At 41.1% G+C, this 19,042-nt stretch overlaps 1 protein-coding gene across 1 annotated transcript in view; it reads left to right on the forward strand.

The window, feature by feature from the left end:
• Positions 1 to 460: 460 nt before the first annotated feature.
• PHACTR3 (phosphatase and actin regulator 3) overlaps positions 461 to 19,042 on the forward strand; it is a 100,642-nt gene continuing 82,060 nt past the window's right edge. The window contains exon 1 of the mRNA XM_017815308.1: positions 461 to 639. Coding sequence (XP_017670797.1) covers positions 546 to 639 — 94 coding nt within the window. The 5' untranslated portion in view covers positions 461 to 545. The remainder of the gene's footprint in view (positions 640 to 19,042) is intronic.

Raw genomic sequence — 19,042 nt, forward strand, 5'->3', positions numbered from 1 at the left:
CTCCCCACGCCCCCCCGGCCGAGGCGCGGGCGGGGCGGACCCCGCGCACCTGCGGAGCCCCCGCCTTTGTGCAGTGCAGGTGCGGCGCCCACCCCCCCGCCGTGACGTCACACGGCCGCTCGCGGGGCACCATGGGAGAATCCCAATGTTTTCCAACGGATGCGCTCAGCGGCGCGGCTGCTTGAGGCGACTCCGGGAGCGACGCTCGGGGGAGGGGGCGTCCCGGGAAGGGGCGTCCCGGGAGGGGGCGGCGGCGGCGGCGGGGGGCCGGGCCGGCGGCCCGCGCCCCTGCTCTTCCCCACCCCGGCTGGCAGCATGGCCCACCCCCGTGAGGAGCCCGGAGCTGCCTCCTGAGCTCCCCGTGCCGGCGGAGCGCCCGCCGCAGCCCTGCCGACGGCGCCGGGGAAGATGCTGCCGCGGCTGGTCCTGCCCGGCTGACGCCCCTTCGCCGCCGCCGCACCCCCGTCCCCATTGTCCCCCGGCCGCCTCCGGCTCCATGAGCGCCTCCTCCTCCCCCCTCCTCTGAGCTTCCCGCCCTCCACCTCATGGCTGCATCGGAAGAAGGGACCGGCTGCTTTCTCCCGCGAGGCAGGTCGCAGAGTGACCCCAGCATCCTCACCGACCCCGGGGAGCGCACAGGTAACGGCCCCGGCGGCGCTCGGGGGGCGGGCGGGGGAGCGCCGGGATCATCCGCCAATTTGTAGCGCGCCGGGCAGGGATTGGGAACATATTTCCTGCGGTAAGTGCTGAAATGATGCAGCCGCTTAGCTCCAAACGGGATTAGAGCGGAGCGTGTCCCGCGGCGATCGCAGTGTCCGCTCGCCGAGTGAGCGCGGGGGGCGCGGCCGGAGCCGGGTCCCGGCCGGGGGTCCCCGGGAACGCTCGAGCCCCCGCAGGGATGATTTATGACTTTGGGGGGGTGGGGGAAATGAGGGCTAATAAAGCAGGCTGTTTGCATGGGATCGCCATGGAGACAAGGGAAGCAGAGTCATAATTAAACGCTTTCTGCCCACAAGAAGGTAATTTTCACTTCATAGGGAGAAGCGTAATCTCCTTATGGAGACACAGAGGGTGGTGCTGAGGGGACCCAGCCCAATCGTTAGGATATAAATAGAATATTGTGATGAGATTTTTTTCTTCTTTAACAATGGCTAATGGTGTTTTCAGTTTAACTTCACTTTGAGGAGTTATTCTAAATGTCTGTTGGTGGTGACTCAGTAATTTCAGATTGTCAGAATCTAAGCAATGATGAGACCTTTAGGAAAAAAACCCCAACAAACAGCTACATCACTTTGATGAGATGTGATTGCACGGGAAGGCACAACAACAAGCTGGAAGCAAAGGGTAAGAGCCAGTTTGCTCTCAGTTTCTCAGAATAGATGATGGTCACACAAGACCTCCAGGCTTGTTTATGAGAAAAGGAGTAACCAAAACAGCATAAAGACAATGAATGGGGTGTTGATCATCACTGCCCACTACTGAATTCTAAGCCTGGAATCTTGGGGTTTGGGTCAGGCACTATGAGCCTGCAAGAGACAGTCCCTGAATGCAATTTCGGGTTGAACTTTATTCCGACCTTTCTCGGATTACCGAGTAAATAAAATATTCCAGGCTCTATTCACACACCTGCTCGATTGCTTCCTCCCGAGCCTATGAGGTTATTAATATTTGTATCTATTTTACGTTCTTCTATTTATTTGTCTTATCAAGCAATTCTGAGCACCTTGCTCTGGAGTGAAAGACAAATTAAATTAAGGCAAACAGTAGATGATTTATCTCTGATTACCAACTGTTCCAATACCACAAGTGAAGGGAACAAAGGACTCTTCTTACATGAACTGCTCGACTCACTCCCAAAGGGGCAATCTTGACTGAAAGAGGAATGCATGTTTCTGCCATTTGATTTCTGGAAGCAGAAGTGACTAATGAAAGGCAGGCATATGCAATCTCAGCTTTAATTCCTCTATATTATTTTCTGCTAATTAATTATTTTGGCCTTCGTGAAAGGCAACAAAGAAACTACACAACATGTCCGACAAATAGACAAAGATATAAACATTATTATGCTTTTTGTTAGGAGAAAGAACTATCAAGACTAAGTAGCATTTTTTCCCCTAATACAGACTTCATGAAATAAGCCAGTGTCCCATTCCAGAAGCCAAACTAAAATACAAGAAAGGATGTCTTTTATAGTATTGTGTTATACAGACAATATGTGGAGAGAAACAAAGGGTGATAAATACATATGATTTTTGTCCAGGTAGGTATAAATAGTCAGTAGCAGAATTAGCATGTTTGGTGAGCTTTTCATGTTTTAAATTTGTTTGTCAAATAGTATTGAACATCTGTATGACTCAAAATGATAATAAAAAGTGAACATAAATTACTTAATTTAAATAAAATTTACAGTGTTGTGAGTAATCATTATGAGCAATTTCATAACGTGGAATAAAATTTATACTATTCTAAGAATTATGTATGCTAGATGACATAATTGTAATTTTTACTTATTTTATTAGCCTGGAAAATAATGTTTTCATTATCATTATAATACCAACATAACCATCCATGGACTTCAAGTCCAGAGACAGACTTAGGAGTGTGAAATGATATGGACAAAGTTTGTGTTTACATCCCAACCCTGCTGGCAGACAAACCATGTAGAGAAGTACCTGTGAACATGTAGGATTCTTTCTTAATTTAAAAACTAAATTAATTTTTATTCACATTTAAGCCATGCATTTAAATCATACAGACAAATAAACCAATACCAAAATACGGATCACTGCAACAACCATTCCTACTTTCACGTGGCATTTGAACGATGCCAAATTCCTGCTGGAGATGCACTCTTGTTTTGCAACGTTTTTTTGAGTGCATGATGTGGTCAAGGATTATTCTGCACCAATTCATTTGGCTGCGTCTACTGAGGAAAGTACGTGGAGGTAGAAAATGTGGTAATAAATGGTGCCTAGGGTTCCTACTGGTGGTGTGGAGAATACTGGAAATATATAAGAAAGAAAAGAAGGAATAAAAGTTTCTTTGTTTTAATTGGAGCAGTTATTTTCTCCTTTTGAGATAAAATCATGCATTTCAGCCTGGGATTTAAGTAAACTATTTTATGGCCACTGAGCAGTATTTTATGAGAATTAGTAGAGTACAACAAAGACTGGACTTCATGTTTGAGTCTGTTTAAGCTCACTGTCACACTGAGTGCAAGCCTTGAAAAAGGAATATGTCCTCAGTTTGAGAAGCACACATCAAAATACTCATGTCTTGCTTAGCTACAGGCTGTCTCTAGACCAATCCATTGTTAAAAAGAGAATTTCATCTTTCTTATTCATAGAATCATGGAATGGTTTGAGTTGGAATAAACCTTTCAGATCATCTTGTTCTCCCCCTGCCCATGGCAGGTCCACCTTCCACTAGACCAGCTTGATTTAAGCCCCATCCAACCTGGCCTCAAACACTTTCAGGGATGTCAAGAATTTCCTTATATATATCTTACATCTCATATGTCTTTCCCCTCCTCCATCTTCCCAGATAAAGATCAAGAGAGAAAGGAGAGTCTGAAGAGAACAGATTTCAGTATCGCCATCTAATTGAGAGACAGTTGCACAAAGCCAAAATATTGCTCTCATTACATCCTTCCAGCAGTCACAGGCCATAGGAAAGATTGACAATCTCATTTGATTTGTAGTCATAAAAGAGAGGGCTGCACAGACTGGAGAAGAACACCATGTCAAAACTCTGTATTACTTGAGGAGATACAGACAACCATGACAACGTGTGAAAACGTCAACCCCTCCCCTCCTTAATTTGGGGGTAATCCATTTGGATTTGTGTAAGTGTACATTGGTGCCATCATGTTTTGCTCTCTGTGATGTTGCTTCTCCCTCCTGGCACCCTGCAATCAATGAATGCTGCTTCAGGATGGGCATTTCTGAGTTCTCCAGCAGTCCTTGCCAGTGGTCTGCTGTGTGCTCCTTCTCCTCCAGCGCAGGATCTGTACCAAGGCGAGGAGCTGTTGTGGTGAAATTAGCAGTGTTAGATGTTGTTAACAGCTCTGTCATCATCGTTTCTTATCGTTCTCCTTGGAGAAGGCTGATGGAGGGGACTCCTCAGCCTCTACATTATTTGCTGTGATGTGCTTCAAGTTCAGACAACTTAAAGCTATTTCAGAATAGTTGTTCTAGTGATGTACAGCTATGTCTGTGCCAGACACTAATTCCCCTTTTATTTCTATTGATACCATGTGTGATCAGCAGCACTGTGCTCTGAATTAACTCAAGAAGAGAACAACTGCATAAGACTTAAAGCTCCTTCCTCACTGTTTCTAGTTATCATAATTCAAAACTTCTGTAGCAGGAAACATTCTTGTAAGTATTCTTCTAGGATGCTAAGAAGAGAATTGAAGTGTTTTGTTCCTTTTACATCATCTCTCTCTGGGCTGAAGGCTGACCTGAACCCAGTAGAGCCTCACAGGCAGTGTAAGGACTCAGCCCTCTAAGTAGTGCCCATGGAAAATCCTGAGTCAATGAACAGCAGGTATAGGAATATTCTTTACTACAGCTTTTTCTTTCTTCTGTTTTAAAGCTGTAACCTACCCTGGATGGACTGTGCCACTCCATATGCCTATCATTGTTTTCTGTTAACTTTTTGGGATTGATTGACACTGCTAAAGATTTTGATTGACTCTTGTGACTGACATATTTGTTCCTTCAACAAGTTTGCTCAGTTTGAGTCTTGTGCAGTGTTAGGGAGCTTGGGAGCAATTGGGAAGCTGTGCTTTTCCTCCTTAACCATCAGGGTACTGGAAATCTCAGAGATCTTGGAAGCTACTGGCAGGGAAGGTTTGGAAACTCAAAAGCTTATTAAAAGTGAAGTATAGGAGGTTTGGGCTGCGGATGCTTTTAGGGAGCAAAGGGAAGGCAAAGAGGAGCAGGGGTACAACTGGAGTGCAGACAGATTGGTGCCAGCTTTCTGAATCTTTTTGCTGCAAATCTGTTCCTTCCAGGCCCATAATTCAGAAAATCTTTTAAATGTGTGTGCTGAACTTCAAATATGTGCTTAAGACAAGGGAATTGATAGCAGAGGGACAGAGAAAGATGCTGTTGGTGCCTTACCTGTCAGCTGGCTGGTGCTCTCATCCTTTTGCAGTCATTTGGATCACTGCAGCTTAATCAGGGCCTTAAAGGCTTATTTGTGATGTCTTTAGTTGTTGCATAAATTTTCAAATTTGATCCCAACACTTGAGCCAGGCCACCTATAAAAAGTTGTTAGGTTTTTTTTTTTTCCACCAGAAAGATTTGGTTTCCATTTTATTTTCCTGTATCAACAAGTCTGTTCTGTTAACACAGTTTGTTTTGCCTGCATCATACTTCTTCTGAAACAAGAAGTGTACCCAGGTCTTCTACATCCTTTCCCCTATAAACAAAATTAAATAAGCTAGCCAGTGCTTTTGCTCCAGTTTATAACTGAACCCTGTGTTTAATGTATGTGAAACTTTGTGATGTTCTCTCACCCAAAGTCAGAATGTTCCTGTTCAAATTCAACCCAAGGGCTCCCTGTAGAAACTTAGGAATATTCAGGAATACTCGGTAGAGACAAGAAACATGCTGGATATTAGTTAATAGCCCATTTCCTTTTACATTGAAATCCAAATTTAAGTCCTGTAAGGCTTCCCAAGACATTTGTTATTTGTGTGAATGTAGAGTTTTTTATAATATAGCACCTGAAAAATCATCACCTTATTACCAAGTACTACAATGGGAGTTACATTTTAGGAAATGGTCCTTTCTGCTCTTGAGAAGGTCTTTTCCTTTCCATCAAATTCCCAGCCCCTTGCTGGTCTGATCTAACTGGACCCCAAGTGATGCAGAGAAACTTCACTGGAAGCACAGAACTCCCCTTTTTTCTCTGTCCTGCAGTGGAGAATCTCCTGTTACCCCAGCACCCTCCTCCCTGCTCCATCACTCATCTCATACACTTGGCAGTTCTTCTCCAGCATTTTCCAGGAGGGGAGAGAGGAATCTCTCCACTCCTGGAGAGGAGAATGGGCACAGTGTACTCGGACAACCTACAGAGGTGGCACTTGGGAGATGTGGATTATGTTACTCCAAATGCATAATTTTGGTCCTGCCCACCCTTGGGTTGGTGACAGTGCTGGGGTATCATTACACTGTGCACACTTAACACAAACTGCTTTATGCTGCTTGCCTGAGCGTTTTACTTGCTGAAACTCTCTTAGTTTATTTTTTGAGATTCAAGAAAGAGCTTGAGGAAGTTATATTTTAATGCTACTTTTGCAGAAATTAAATGAGGTCAGTTAATAAGTATGCTACTCATGTTGAAGCTTGGTTTTAGGCTTTTCCAAGGTTTGACTGTTCCCAGTGTTTGGAGATTTGTATTTGGACAAATCTTAGAGTTCTGTAAAGGAAATACAGACCTTTAATTGGGAAAAAAGAGTTTTACAGTTGTCTTTTCTCCTAAATCCCAAGTTGGCAGGTAGTTTGAATATTGATGAAAAGACACTTAAACCATTAAAACCTCTTTATCCAAGAAGTGGAAATACTGATTATGCATCATCATAACCTAGACTGGATTTGTGGGAGTGAGGTCAGCATATCAGAAATGCCTTGTGTTGTTTTATGTTTATCTTTGTCTCTTTAATACAGGCTTTATTTCAAAACAAAAGTAAACCCCAAATTTGATTGCATACCTTAAGTACAAATTACTCAGACTTAATTTACACATGTAAGAACTTGTGCACACAAGTAGTTACTTCTCTTTGCAAATAAGATAAACTCATGTGTGTCAAATAATAAAAAAAGTCACCCTTTAGCAATGAATGAAGATGGTATAAGATTATTCATTCAGTTAATGTTTGCACCACACTTAGAAAATGGAATTAGTTACATAATGCTGGGAGTGGTATTTATCTGGAAATGTAACTGTATATTTTAGTGAACAGTTAAATAACAGTGTTAATCTTTCACAATCTGTAGTTTGGGAACTCTGTTTCAAGACTGCCCAATTCGTGCTGTAATGAACAGGCTCCACCAATTATTTATTTATAACATGCTGTTTTTCTAACCAAATTTGTGGCTTTTTGTTTTTAGAACTTAATATGTAGAATTAATTACCGTGGCTTCCCTAAGCAGGTCAGATCTATAAATACCAAGGGTAAGTAAAGCTAAATATGATACCTTGATTTAGCTGCAAAATGGAGGTGGACTTTGTACGTAATACAATGGATTCTTTGTGCCCATTAAATCCCATACTTTTGTTTGAAATTCAAGTTGATTTATGGTCTAATGTATACACAATTTATACATGCCCTAGACAGAACATCATATACCTACTTGATGCAGGTCAATAGCTCCACGCTTGAGTCTGCATAAATAGTTCAGTAAGATGATCTGAATCAAAGGGGATCTTTTCCTGCTTTCTGTAGTACACTAATTGCGTAATCACATGTGGGTCAGGAATGTGGACCTGTGATTAGAACTGGAGAAAGGCATGAAGCACTTCATGACTGCTCATATAATCAAGAGACAGCTCATGTGTTAACTTCCTTAATCTAATTTTTTTTTGAACATCCTCAAATTGTTCAGCTGCTGCATAACCAGCAACGAGACACAGATCACTGCGTCACATCAAACCAGTGAAGCCTTCAACGTTTTCTGAGGGCTGCTCCGTCCCTCAGGCCATGCACTCTTCCCTGTGCCTTGCCCATATTGATCTGTTTGGAATGCCTGTCACATCTCATTCAGCTGCTCACAGAAATCTGCATCTTATCTCTTAACCAGCCTGCACCAAACTTAGGGTTTTATCTTTATAAGAACATAAATGCTCTGCTGGGTCAGGGCTGTGGTCTAGTCTAGGACTGTTCTTGACGGGGCAGGAGAAGATGCTATTTAGGGAGTGGGTGCTTGCTCAGCCTGGAAGATTGAGCCAGGCTGGAAGGAAATGAAAGGCAGGTGAATAAACACACGTGAACTCCAAATGGAATGGTCAGGGTGAGTCTTCTGTGTCTGCCTTCAAATAACACACACAGGTGCTGACGCTTCGGGCAAGTTTGCTCAGCATCTAGAACCAGTCCTGCCCTCTTAGGGGAGCTCAGACAAAACATGAGTAGAAATCAGTCTCCAAGAGAGTTTCTTGGCTCCTGGGAGTACTTTTTAATTGTTTCATCATGAATGAGATGAATCTGTGTGGAATATTTAACTAGAGCAAACATGATAGTGTATGCAACACTGACTTAATTGGGTTTCTCTGAAGTTTATGCTTTGCAGATGGGACTTGGTAATTTTGTAAGCTCTGCATTTATGATTAAAGAAAAGACGTAATTTTTTTTTTTTTTTTAATTCTAGGAGCTATGTAGACTGAGAACAGCTTTCTGGGATTGCAGGGGTTTCAAGGAGAAAAGCATCCTATTTTCAGATACAGCAGTTCAACTTAACTTCAGCTTAAATGTTTCCTTCCCTGACAGTTGACTTTGCTCTATGTTCCAATGCCTAGAAGCAGAGAATTAGTACTCATATTAGACTCCTAACTATGCAGAGAAAGCTCTAGGAAACAGAAAATGGAGCCTGGTCTTTCCCTCATACAAATTCTCCACTCATGCACCATAAGTTTTAAAAGCCTCATTTCTTGTTTAACTCAAGAAAAAGAACCAAAATATACCAAAAAATGTATATCCTGACTAAACCCGTGATTCTCTTCAATCACAGGAGCAAATATCAGCCATGGCCTGAGGCTGGTTGCCTTGGACCCTCACAGTAGTGGTTAACTTAACAGATGACATGATCAGAGCCGCATTTTCTTAAGGCAAACACAGGGAATGTGAACAACAGCTGTCAAGATGGATAGCAGAGGGATCTCGTAGTGTTGTGGTGTACATTTTCTGCTGTAATTCAACCAGAAGAATAAACTGAAAGGAAGCCAAGTAACATGTAAAAAAGTACAAAGAAATGTCCTTCAAAAATCCAGAATATTGTGTGTGAATGAAAATGTTTTAAGAAGAGGCCCTAACTCGTAATAGAAATTTATCCTGTATCTCTCTTCTTTAGTCCAAGGAAGTGTCATTGAAGACAACACAAGTTGATCTGGAAAACTGGCATTCCTCCTACCTCACTGAGCTGGTGCCTCCCTACATTCTCTTGTTGTCTTGTGAGACAGTAGAACTTGTTGCTACTTCTTTTTACTTTTCCGTGTGTTTTCTCTACAGTTTTTTTCACTTTCCTGTGATCTAGTCTGAGTCCATTCTATTAGCTTGCACTTTTCTCCTGCCTTGGCAAATGCAGGAGCTCCCTGCTCCAGAGGCCTTTGTCCCAAATGATTCTTCTGGAAGTAGGATGGGTGTTACTACTGTAACAACAGAGAAGCCAACAAAGCCTGCCTTCCTACAGTAACAGCATTTTCAGTGCCCAATGAGATCTTAAACTGTTAAAAATCTCATTTATCAGATTTATGAGACTTATGACTTGAGATTGGCTCCTCTCTTGTCTAATGAAGTGTCAGACTGACTGAACTCTCTTCCCTTGAGGTCACTCACAGTGTCTCTCCTGAGTGGATGCTTTGGTGTGTAAGCAAAACTCACCTCACACTGAGGCTTTTCCTACAGGTGAGACTTAAGAGGGTCACTAGTGTCATTTTTCATGAACTAAATCCTTTGTTGGAAGTTGCCAATAAGCTCCAAAGTTATTGTGGGTGAGATGAGATGAAAAGTGGTTAAATAAACCTTGTTTCTGAAAGAACCTGAGAGCAAAAACCAGAAGAAGCCGTTTTCAGTAACTTGCTGTTCCATTTATATTTTTCTCACTCTTGTTCTCCTCACACAACTTCTAGGATGTGTTTAGGCTTTATTCCAACACATCAAAGGTCTCTAGTTCTACCAACCTCTTCTAAAAAAGCTGCACTGTGACCTGAAGCATTACTCATCTATCTTATTTGGGAGAGGAGATTTTTATATAATCAGCTAGTTTGTGTCCTGCACCTGCAGAAAATCTATTCTGCTCCCCATCCTGGGATTTAATATTTGTCTATTCATCTATTTTTTTGAGGATTTTAAACACATTTTGTGGTAACTTATTAAAAAAATCAAAAAGAAAAACCTCAACCAGGCCCCCAACCACCCCAACCCAAACAAAACCCTGGCTGCCAAGAGCTTTGCATTTTGAGAGCATGGTTTGTTTGGCTGCTTTAATGAAGGAATTATAAAAGAGATAAACTACTGAATATGTTTTTAGTGGCTTAGACATCATAAAATATCAGCAGAGAAATACACCCAAACTTTCTGAATAGGTATGTGTGGAATGAAGGTTTCACTCTGTCCAAAAGAGCAGATCTCTCAGAAGGAGGATACACCTCTATAGATATTTTTTAATTTATTTTCTCATCCTATTAAAAGAAATGAAAGTCTACTTCTGGTGGGTTTAATTAATTAGTTTTTAATTCAAATTCCCATTCTCCCTCAAGAAATTCCCCTGCAATTTGCCAGGAGAGCATTGAAGGAATCTTTTTTAGATCTTGGTAGCTGAAGTAAAGTTGTCTGAGAACAAAAACTACTTTTGAACAGATTAATCTAAATGTACGTATACAAGAAGAAAAAAAGTGGCAGTAGATACCCTGATTCTTCAAAACTAACTTTCATTTTAAGTAGTTTCTTGAAGAAAGAGAACTTTGGGTATTACATCATGTTTTTTCAGAAATACTGATTTTTAAGCAGAAGAAAACTTTTTACATGAATAATCTGATTTTTAGCCGGATAGTGTCTGTTAAAATGAAATCATGCAGACTTAGAAATATCTTTTCTGACAGAAGGAGATGAAACTAAGCCTATCAGAGCCAATGGGAATCCTGCAGTTTAGAGGTTTTGTCGTTGTTATAGATCATAATATTCTCATAATACAAGAGAGATTACAGAAATATGGCATAGTCTTATTTTGTCTGACATTGTAAAGAAAGAAAGACTTAAAGGATTAGTCTTGGTAACTTAGCAGTTCCTTTGCAACGTATTGTGATATAATAGGAAATAATGCAGCACATTTCCTGAACATGAAATAAAGCCTCTGGTCAGAATCTCGTTAATGCCAGAAGTGATTTAAAGCCAGCAAACAGGCCCAGTTCTCTGTCCCAGAAATGACAACACAAGATGTGACGTCTCGTACTCTAATGCTACAGAAGAGCATATCATGCATATGATTAAGATATGATTCAACACGACTAATTCCTCAAGATTCACTTCTCTTCATTGTTAGAAACCCAAGGACAGCACAAGGAAGCAGGATTAGGTTTGAGATGGAAGCTGCTACTTTGACAAGGAATGAAACTACTTTTCTTTTCCAATGTGTGTTGAGAGGGATGGGCTAAGGAGACAAAGTTAAGTGTTTTTTCCCTCGAGTAGGCTGAACACCTCATTTACACATTCATTGGACACAAAGCCTCACGTACTGTGCTAACAAATCACATAATGAGGCATTTGCACACCCACACACATTTCTACACGTGCTGTTGCTCATCTTGCACCTGCAGTGGTGGTGAATAGATGTGTAATTGCATCTATGAGTTGTTGAAAGAGGCTACAGGCAAGGTCTGTGTAGCTGGAGTAAGTGGCTGCCTTTTTGCTTCACATTGTTGTGGTCGGCAGCTTTTTGGGAGCTGTTTTAGCACAGAAATCCTGCTCTGCCATTATCCAGCTCTCAAAGACTTTTCCAAGGAGCCTCTAACGGCTCTACAGGTGTTGGTATTGAGCCCTGAAAATGTTGGGTAACTGCTCCACGGGCTCATGTCTCCTGCAGAGTCAGAGCTGATGACACTGGGACACTGATCAGCTACACAGAGCCAGAGTTCAAGCATGCTCGGGTCTTGCAGCTAAAGGAAGTTCTGTAGAAGAGGTCAAAAACTGATACTAGGAGATTCCCCTGAGAATAACAAATATTACATGCTGAAATCTGCAAAATTTGTCACATATGTGCTGCTGATGGCAGTGCTGTATTTCCTGCCTTTCAGCTTCCAGGTCAGATATTACGGTCCCTCAATGTCAGAAATCAATAGTCCCATCTCAGAGGGGCCACTAAACATCCAAGTCATGTTCCAAACTTTAAATTCATGACTGTTCCTGTGAAATTTTTAGTTATACCTTCTAAAGCCCAATTTTTTGTTCCCTCGTTTCCTGTGTAACATAGATCTGTGCAAAACCAGAAGCATTGATAACCTGGATGTTTTGTAACCTCCAGAAAGGGCACTGAGATTCCTTTGTAGGCATTTTACCATTGCAACAAGCAGGACTGACCCAGTGCTCCTGCTCTCATCTTGTCATTAGGAGAGCTTTCAGGAGGTAGGACTTCAAAGCAACTCTTCCAAAATAGTATGTCTGGAGTGGTTTTAAGCAGCTGTTTTATTTCCTTGTTGTTCCGCCCAAAACACACTCTGCCTTCTGAGATGCAAAGAAAACTCCATCTATCTCACTGCCATCTAAGTGTGCTTGAAGTGACAGCCTTGTTATTTCGGGTTATTTCTCATGACAGATGGGTTATTCACAGCAATTGTATCCCAAGCATGTACATAGTGGTATTTTCATAAATTGTGGGCAGCTTTGGGAGCATCACGTGGATTTCTTTGGTCTTATCCATTTATCTGCAGATCAGTGAATTCAAAGTGGCTCCAAAATCCATGATGTTTGAATAGTAATTATATATTTTTTAGGGTTTTGTCTGAAATTTAAGTTCTAACTATGCATTTTTAATGGGCATTTCACATCTGTATTGATAGCACTGACCATCACTTTGTTTGAGGTTAATGGGAACTCCCTGTTGCACCTGTAAACCAGTGCATCACTGTAAAACTCTTTGCACAATTTAAGTGCCTGGACATGAAACTGTGATTCCCTTTCAGGTCTTGTGCTATCACATAATCCATATCCATTGAAAATTGATTTGACGTCCATAATCACTGTTTAATTATAGTATCTCCTAAGAAGGCTGTTTTATAGAAGTGAAGATAATGGTGTAGAACAAGTATATGGTTTTCTCTAATAAGCAAGTTATTCTGATTACCCTGTCCTAATAGCATAATTGCATTCTGGATGTTCTCTCCTCAGCAGTAACTCTGGTAATTACAGTCTACATGTGCTCCAGGTCCTGGGAGAGCAAGGGGGTGGGGCTTGGGCCTTTGCTGTTGTTGATGTTGTTGCTTTAATCTAAATTTTAAAAGTATTTGGCTGGATTTTTCTGCACTGCAGCTCTGGGCAAGCTCTAGGGCAATCTATGGGATAAGAGAGAGTCGCCATCGGGTTTTATTAATTTTTCATTTTTCCCCATTGTTGCTGAAAAAAATAATAATTGCAGCCTTTGTTGGTGGAGGGAGGTGGGAAAAGGAGAGGTAAGGAGGGGAGGGCAGCTATCACTGTTTACCTTTATATTTGGTGTGTTTTCCTGTCAACTTATTAAGTGAAAAGCACAACCCAGTCTGGATTTCTGACATTTTCTTCCTTCATGGCTCTTGTCACTATAAATCTGTCATCCCTGCAGTCACATCCTCAAAGTAGCTCGGAGTGAGCCTCTGTGAGGGCAACCTAGAGCACCAATTTCGCCCCTAATATCCATGTAGAAGAGGTTGCTCAAACTTCAGCTATATTTAGGACTGAATTTCAGCTGATGAAGTACTACTGTAAGAGCTGTTCCTCTCAATTTAGAAGAGCCAAGAATGCAGCCATTTGGTCATCATAAGAGATGAGAACAAAGCTTTTAGATTCAAGAGGATTTAACTGTGGAACATTCTTGTAGAAGTGCTTGGGCAAATCTAGTCTGATAATCCTTAAGAAATACTACATAACCATCCTCATTTTCCAATTTTTCCCACCAAAAATTACTTTAACAGTTGTAATGTCCTAGTCCTCCTCTCTCTGAAAAAGACTCCAGAAAACCCAACCCCATCCCAAGTTTGGTCTCCCAAAAAAGAGAAAAGCCAGGCAATTACGTATGCAAGTAACTAAGTTCTTCCTAATGGGTTTATGCAGAAAGTGTTTAAATACTCAGATCACAGACAGCATAAAAACCCAGCCCTAGAACACCCCAGGATCGACAAGGCCCAATAACCCCTCCTGATGATGTGACTGAGTCCTGATGGAAAGGACTGGAAGGACAAGTTCAGTGCTATTGCATGGGGAACTCTTGTTCCATAAACAACCACCTCAGTTCTTCTGGGAATACTGCAGTCACTTCAGGAAATAATACAGCTTGCAATCTGTTAGTTCATGAAATGCACTTTGTTTACTCTACAATAAGAGATTAATGAAATGGTCTGGGGTTTGGAACAGGATTTTTCAGCTCTCATAATTTTGCAGCTGATTTAACCATTCACCTGGAATTGTGATGCAGAGCAAGTAATTGCACTTTAATGGCAATTACAGTAACTAACAGGCATAATGAAGTGCTTTGCATAGGCACTCATGGGATTTTTGTGCATACAAATCATTTGTATATCTTGTACAAATTTTCTTCATTGTATGTAAAGGAACTCCCTTATATGTCGTTGCCTATTTCATTTTGCACAGCATTTTATACTAAACATTCAAAGAATTCAAGCCCACAGTTCCCATTGATATATATGTTATGACTGACTAACTGCTGAACCAGATTGGATGAATAATGCTTTTTTTTTTCATCAAAGGCTGATTCTTTTGTCTAGTTGTCTGGTAGATCAAGGGCTGTCTTATTTACTAGAAATACACAAATTTTAACTGAACTTTGAGAAAATCCCTTTATGTGTCTTTGGGGCCTTTCTTGAGAATGAACTTACTGGAGCTGATAGCACAGAGGCCAGAATTTGCCAGAGTGCTTTTCTTCCTTTGGTTTTGTTTCATTATTTCAGTGTTCCTTTTTTGTTTTTATTTTTGGAAGACTGAATAAGTCATGCTACTACCTGTCATTAAGCTTATTCACTTTCCCTTACTCTTGGTTTCTCCACACCTAAGATGTGCCAGTTCCTTTCCAGAGTGAGCCAAGCAGAGTCCCCCACGAGCCCACAGCTGCTGTGGCTCTTTCTTTGGTAGAGTGAGGGTTTTTCTCTTCACTTTTGGGCAATTCTGATGAGATCAACCTTGAGGAATCTGCAGAACTCATTTCACCATGAAATGGAAAAAAAGAAATGGGAAGGAATCCCCTAAATTCAGAGAAGCAGCTTGCACAGGAGGACATTCCAGAAGGCTTTAGCTGCATCAGTGTATGGTTTGGCAGTTCTGCAATGCACCCCAGACTTCTTTCAGGGAGCACAATGACTCACTGCAGAGGAGACAGAGCTAATGATGGTTGAAGAGTCCTAATGATGCATTTTGTGTACAAACAACGTACAAATCCATTATATTCCGCTTTCATTTTATTAATTAGTTATTCATTACCCAATGCACTGTCAATTAAGCCGCTTTAAAGCAATTCCTAGCATCCTCCTGTTCCTTTTATCTGTAATAAATATGTCAGTCTTTGATTAAATGCCTGAATGGTCAGAACCCGTTTAGGGGATGTGACATTGTCTACCTCTTCCCAGTATGACCCAAGGCTCTGATGACATAATTAAAGCATGCTCCAGTGGACAGACCAGCTACCCACAGTGTGCAGCCTCAGTGGGCTCGTCCAAAGTCATGAGGGTTATGATTCCACCTCAAATCAGTCTCCAGGAGTGTCTCAATATACACCCTCCAGGACATCTCAGTGTGCTGATGTCTCAGAACTCCCCGAGTCAGCCTGTGCTGGGATGAAGCACGTGGTAAACCCCAATAAAAATCTGTGTTTATGAAAATCCCAAATTCTCATTTCACAGCGTTTGAAAATAGATAAAGCATTTAAATTGTCACAAACAAGGTACCAAATGGTCGCGTTAGTCTGGGAACACACTCAAGTGGTTCAATCTATTCTAATTTGGGTAATTTCTCCTAAAAATTATAGTGGTCTCTCCCATTTAACAAAATTAGGCAACATCTGTGCAAAGCAAGGTTTGAATAGGCAAGCATATGTTTTGCACACATGCAAATAAACTTAATTAAGAGTTGCACTCAGTCACAGAGTGAACTGACATGAGGGACTGGACTAGGACTGAGCAATGCCACTTGTATTTGGCTGCTGAACTCAGACAATGCACATTTCAAACACACAATCAAAGGCAACATGCAGATAGAAAGTATGAAGGTGCAAAAGTATTACCCATGAGGAACTACTTGCTCAGCTATAATGGATGGCATTGAATCTGACTAAAACAGGATGGGCTGTAAAATGAAATTTGGGTCATGCTATCACATTAATTAGTAACTCCTAATCTTGCTAAACTTACTACCTTCTCAATCAGGCAAAAAAACCCCAGACTTTTGCCTCCAGTTCCCCAGATGACCTGTAATAACTTTCAGATTGCATTTTATTTAACTGATGCTGACTTGAAACGTGAACAAGTTCTATCCTTCTCAGAAAATACAGAAATAGCTAAAAATGTAAGTTGAAGAGAAAGTCCTCCCTGCTTCTTTTTATAGTCACAGTTTGAATTTCATGCATGGCAGTAGCTCTAAGGCACTGGAGCTATTAGATCGTTTTTAGTTCTACCTATTATGTGAGCTGTTTTGGAAGAGAGAAAAACCTACTCAAATATATTTAAAGATAAAAGCAAAACATGAAACACAGCATTTTGAATCAATGCATCAATGGCATCCACGAGCCAACTGCATCTAAAACAATCCCACAGAGCCTGGATCCACAGCCTGAACCTGTGCAGCAAAACCTGCCAGATTTAGTGTGGGGGTTGTTTAATCCTCGTTATTGCACTGGGACGATCACGTGTGCTTTGTTTTGTCATTAATTCACACCAATTTTTGCCAGTCACAATAATCTAGTGTTGGTGCTTTTATACTCAAATTGGGGGACAGCTGGAAGGGGAAGCCACTCAGTCCATGCAGTGTGACTGGTACCAAACATACTTGACCTCCCTGATCTCTGATGGGATGGATTTTCAGCTGGTGGGAAATGTCTGTCTCCAGTGGGATCAGGAGAGTTAACTCAGGCTGGGGAACTGGTGTGTTCTCTTTCCTTCTCTTTCATTCTCTCCCACATCCACCCCCATTATCTTTAAAATGTTTTAACTGCTTCAGCCAGGCAGAGGAGGAGAAGAGAAGGTAGCTTTTTGTCAGAGTAATTGCCTTGTTCTCTCAGTTTTAATTGAGATGATAGGCCTATGTATCCTAACATTTAGGAAAGCAATCCTGAATTGCTGTTGAACCAGCCTGAAAAAGTCATCCAGATATGTCTAGTGAAACATAAACTAAATGGGGTGCAGAAAACCCTGTAGCGTGTTGTCTTAGTAGAGGGCCATTAATTCTTAGAACACAGACACGAGTGCTGGATCCACATCTGAGCTTGCAAACGTTGCTTGCACTTTCTGGGGAAGTCTGGGATCATTGGACATCTTCCTGCAAATAGTGCTTGTTAGAACAGGCTCCTGGGCAGTGGGGAACACCCACATCAAACCACAGAGTTGTGCAGCTCCTTGTTTTCTGCCCGTGTACTGGAGGCAGGTGTTTACCTAATGAAGAAATGCAGGCTTTTCTCTGAAGTCTCTAACAGTGATTGAACCAGTTGTGCACCTTTGTCTATTATATTTGTACTTCCTTTTATTTCAAAGGGATTTGAGGGTACTTAGTGCTTTGCAAGGTTTTGAACAGCCAGTGTATAAGAGGAGTGTGGAATTCGGGCTTTGCAAGGACCAGTGCAAGTCAACTGGAGATGGGTCTTAGAAATAACCACTAAGAATTAACATTCTACTAGAAGGAGTGCTTGTGATCCATTCTGCTGTTTTTTTCTTAAAATATTTCATATTTTATATATGCTGACTTCTCTTTTCAGCCAAAGGTATTTTTGATTTGAGGTCTCATAACATTGTGATTGGCCTTTTCCTCTGATCTGTCACAACCTCTGGGCTGACTTGGCACACTAATGATGTCTTCCTGAGGTACTTCCTTTGCCTAAGTCACACATTCATGAAACAAGAAGTAGAAATGTACAGCAACTTCAGTGAAGATCAGAAGAATCCACATCTTAAATTTCATCTTTTGTTACTGCTGTGCAAGAATAGAAAAATATTTCTGCCTCTCCTCTGCACCATGTGATTTTTAGGCACAAAGACCTTCATTCTGTAGTAGAAAGATGCTGACAGGTTCCTGTTAAAAACTACTATTCAGTCTGTTTTTCTAATACAAGAACATCTGTGTTTTCATGAGCAGAAGTTCCGTGTTGCTGAAGTAATAGCTGAAAAGATCTTTCCGTTTCCATTGAGGAAAACAGTTGAACTTCCATCCACATCAAAGAGTCTCTATCTGAACTCCTGGCCATTTTAATGGCTTTCTCTAGTAAATCTGAAGGCTAGGAGATCAGTTGTCATGGGAACTGGCAACAGATGACTCAAGAAAACAAAATTAAATGTTGGCTTGATGTCAACAGCTAATCCAGTGCCCTGCCAACTGAAATCACAGCTAACACGAGCCGTGCCCAGCAAGCTGTGATTTGAATGGAGCTGCAGCCAAAGATAGTTTCTCACCCCAGGAACAGGAGAACATTTTAAAAATTGAAACTAATGAGGAGACCCAACAACTTTGGAAAGAGTGAAACTTAGAAAAACATTGTTTATAATTGTTGAGTTAGAGCCTTAACAGCTATAAAACAGAGTTTCTTCTTTGACATCAGAATTATATCAAATTAATTACCATTTCAAGATCTGTCTTAGCATTTTCAGAATCCATAAGATTGATTTGTGCTGGGACAGAGTCCAAAAATTGTTTCAAGTTGTGGTTTTAGTGCATCTGTTATCTAGAAGATCCAATTCTTATGCTATAATCTATTTTGCAAAGGAACATCTTTAGGCACATAATTTTTAGACTTGGAATTTCAAGACTCTTTTTTCTATCAAGTCATACCTAGCTTCTTTTGTTCATTATCAGTATATTTTAGGGTCCAAAAGGCTACATTAAAGACTGTAATTAAGAGAATATATAAAAAATTGTCTT

Source organism: Lepidothrix coronata, unplaced genomic scaffold, assembly GCF_001604755.1.
Source record: "Lepidothrix coronata isolate B3197 unplaced genomic scaffold, Lepidothrix_coronata-1.0 Scaffold49, whole genome shotgun sequence".
NCBI classification, from domain to species: Eukaryota; Metazoa; Chordata; class Aves; order Passeriformes; family Pipridae; genus Lepidothrix; species Lepidothrix coronata.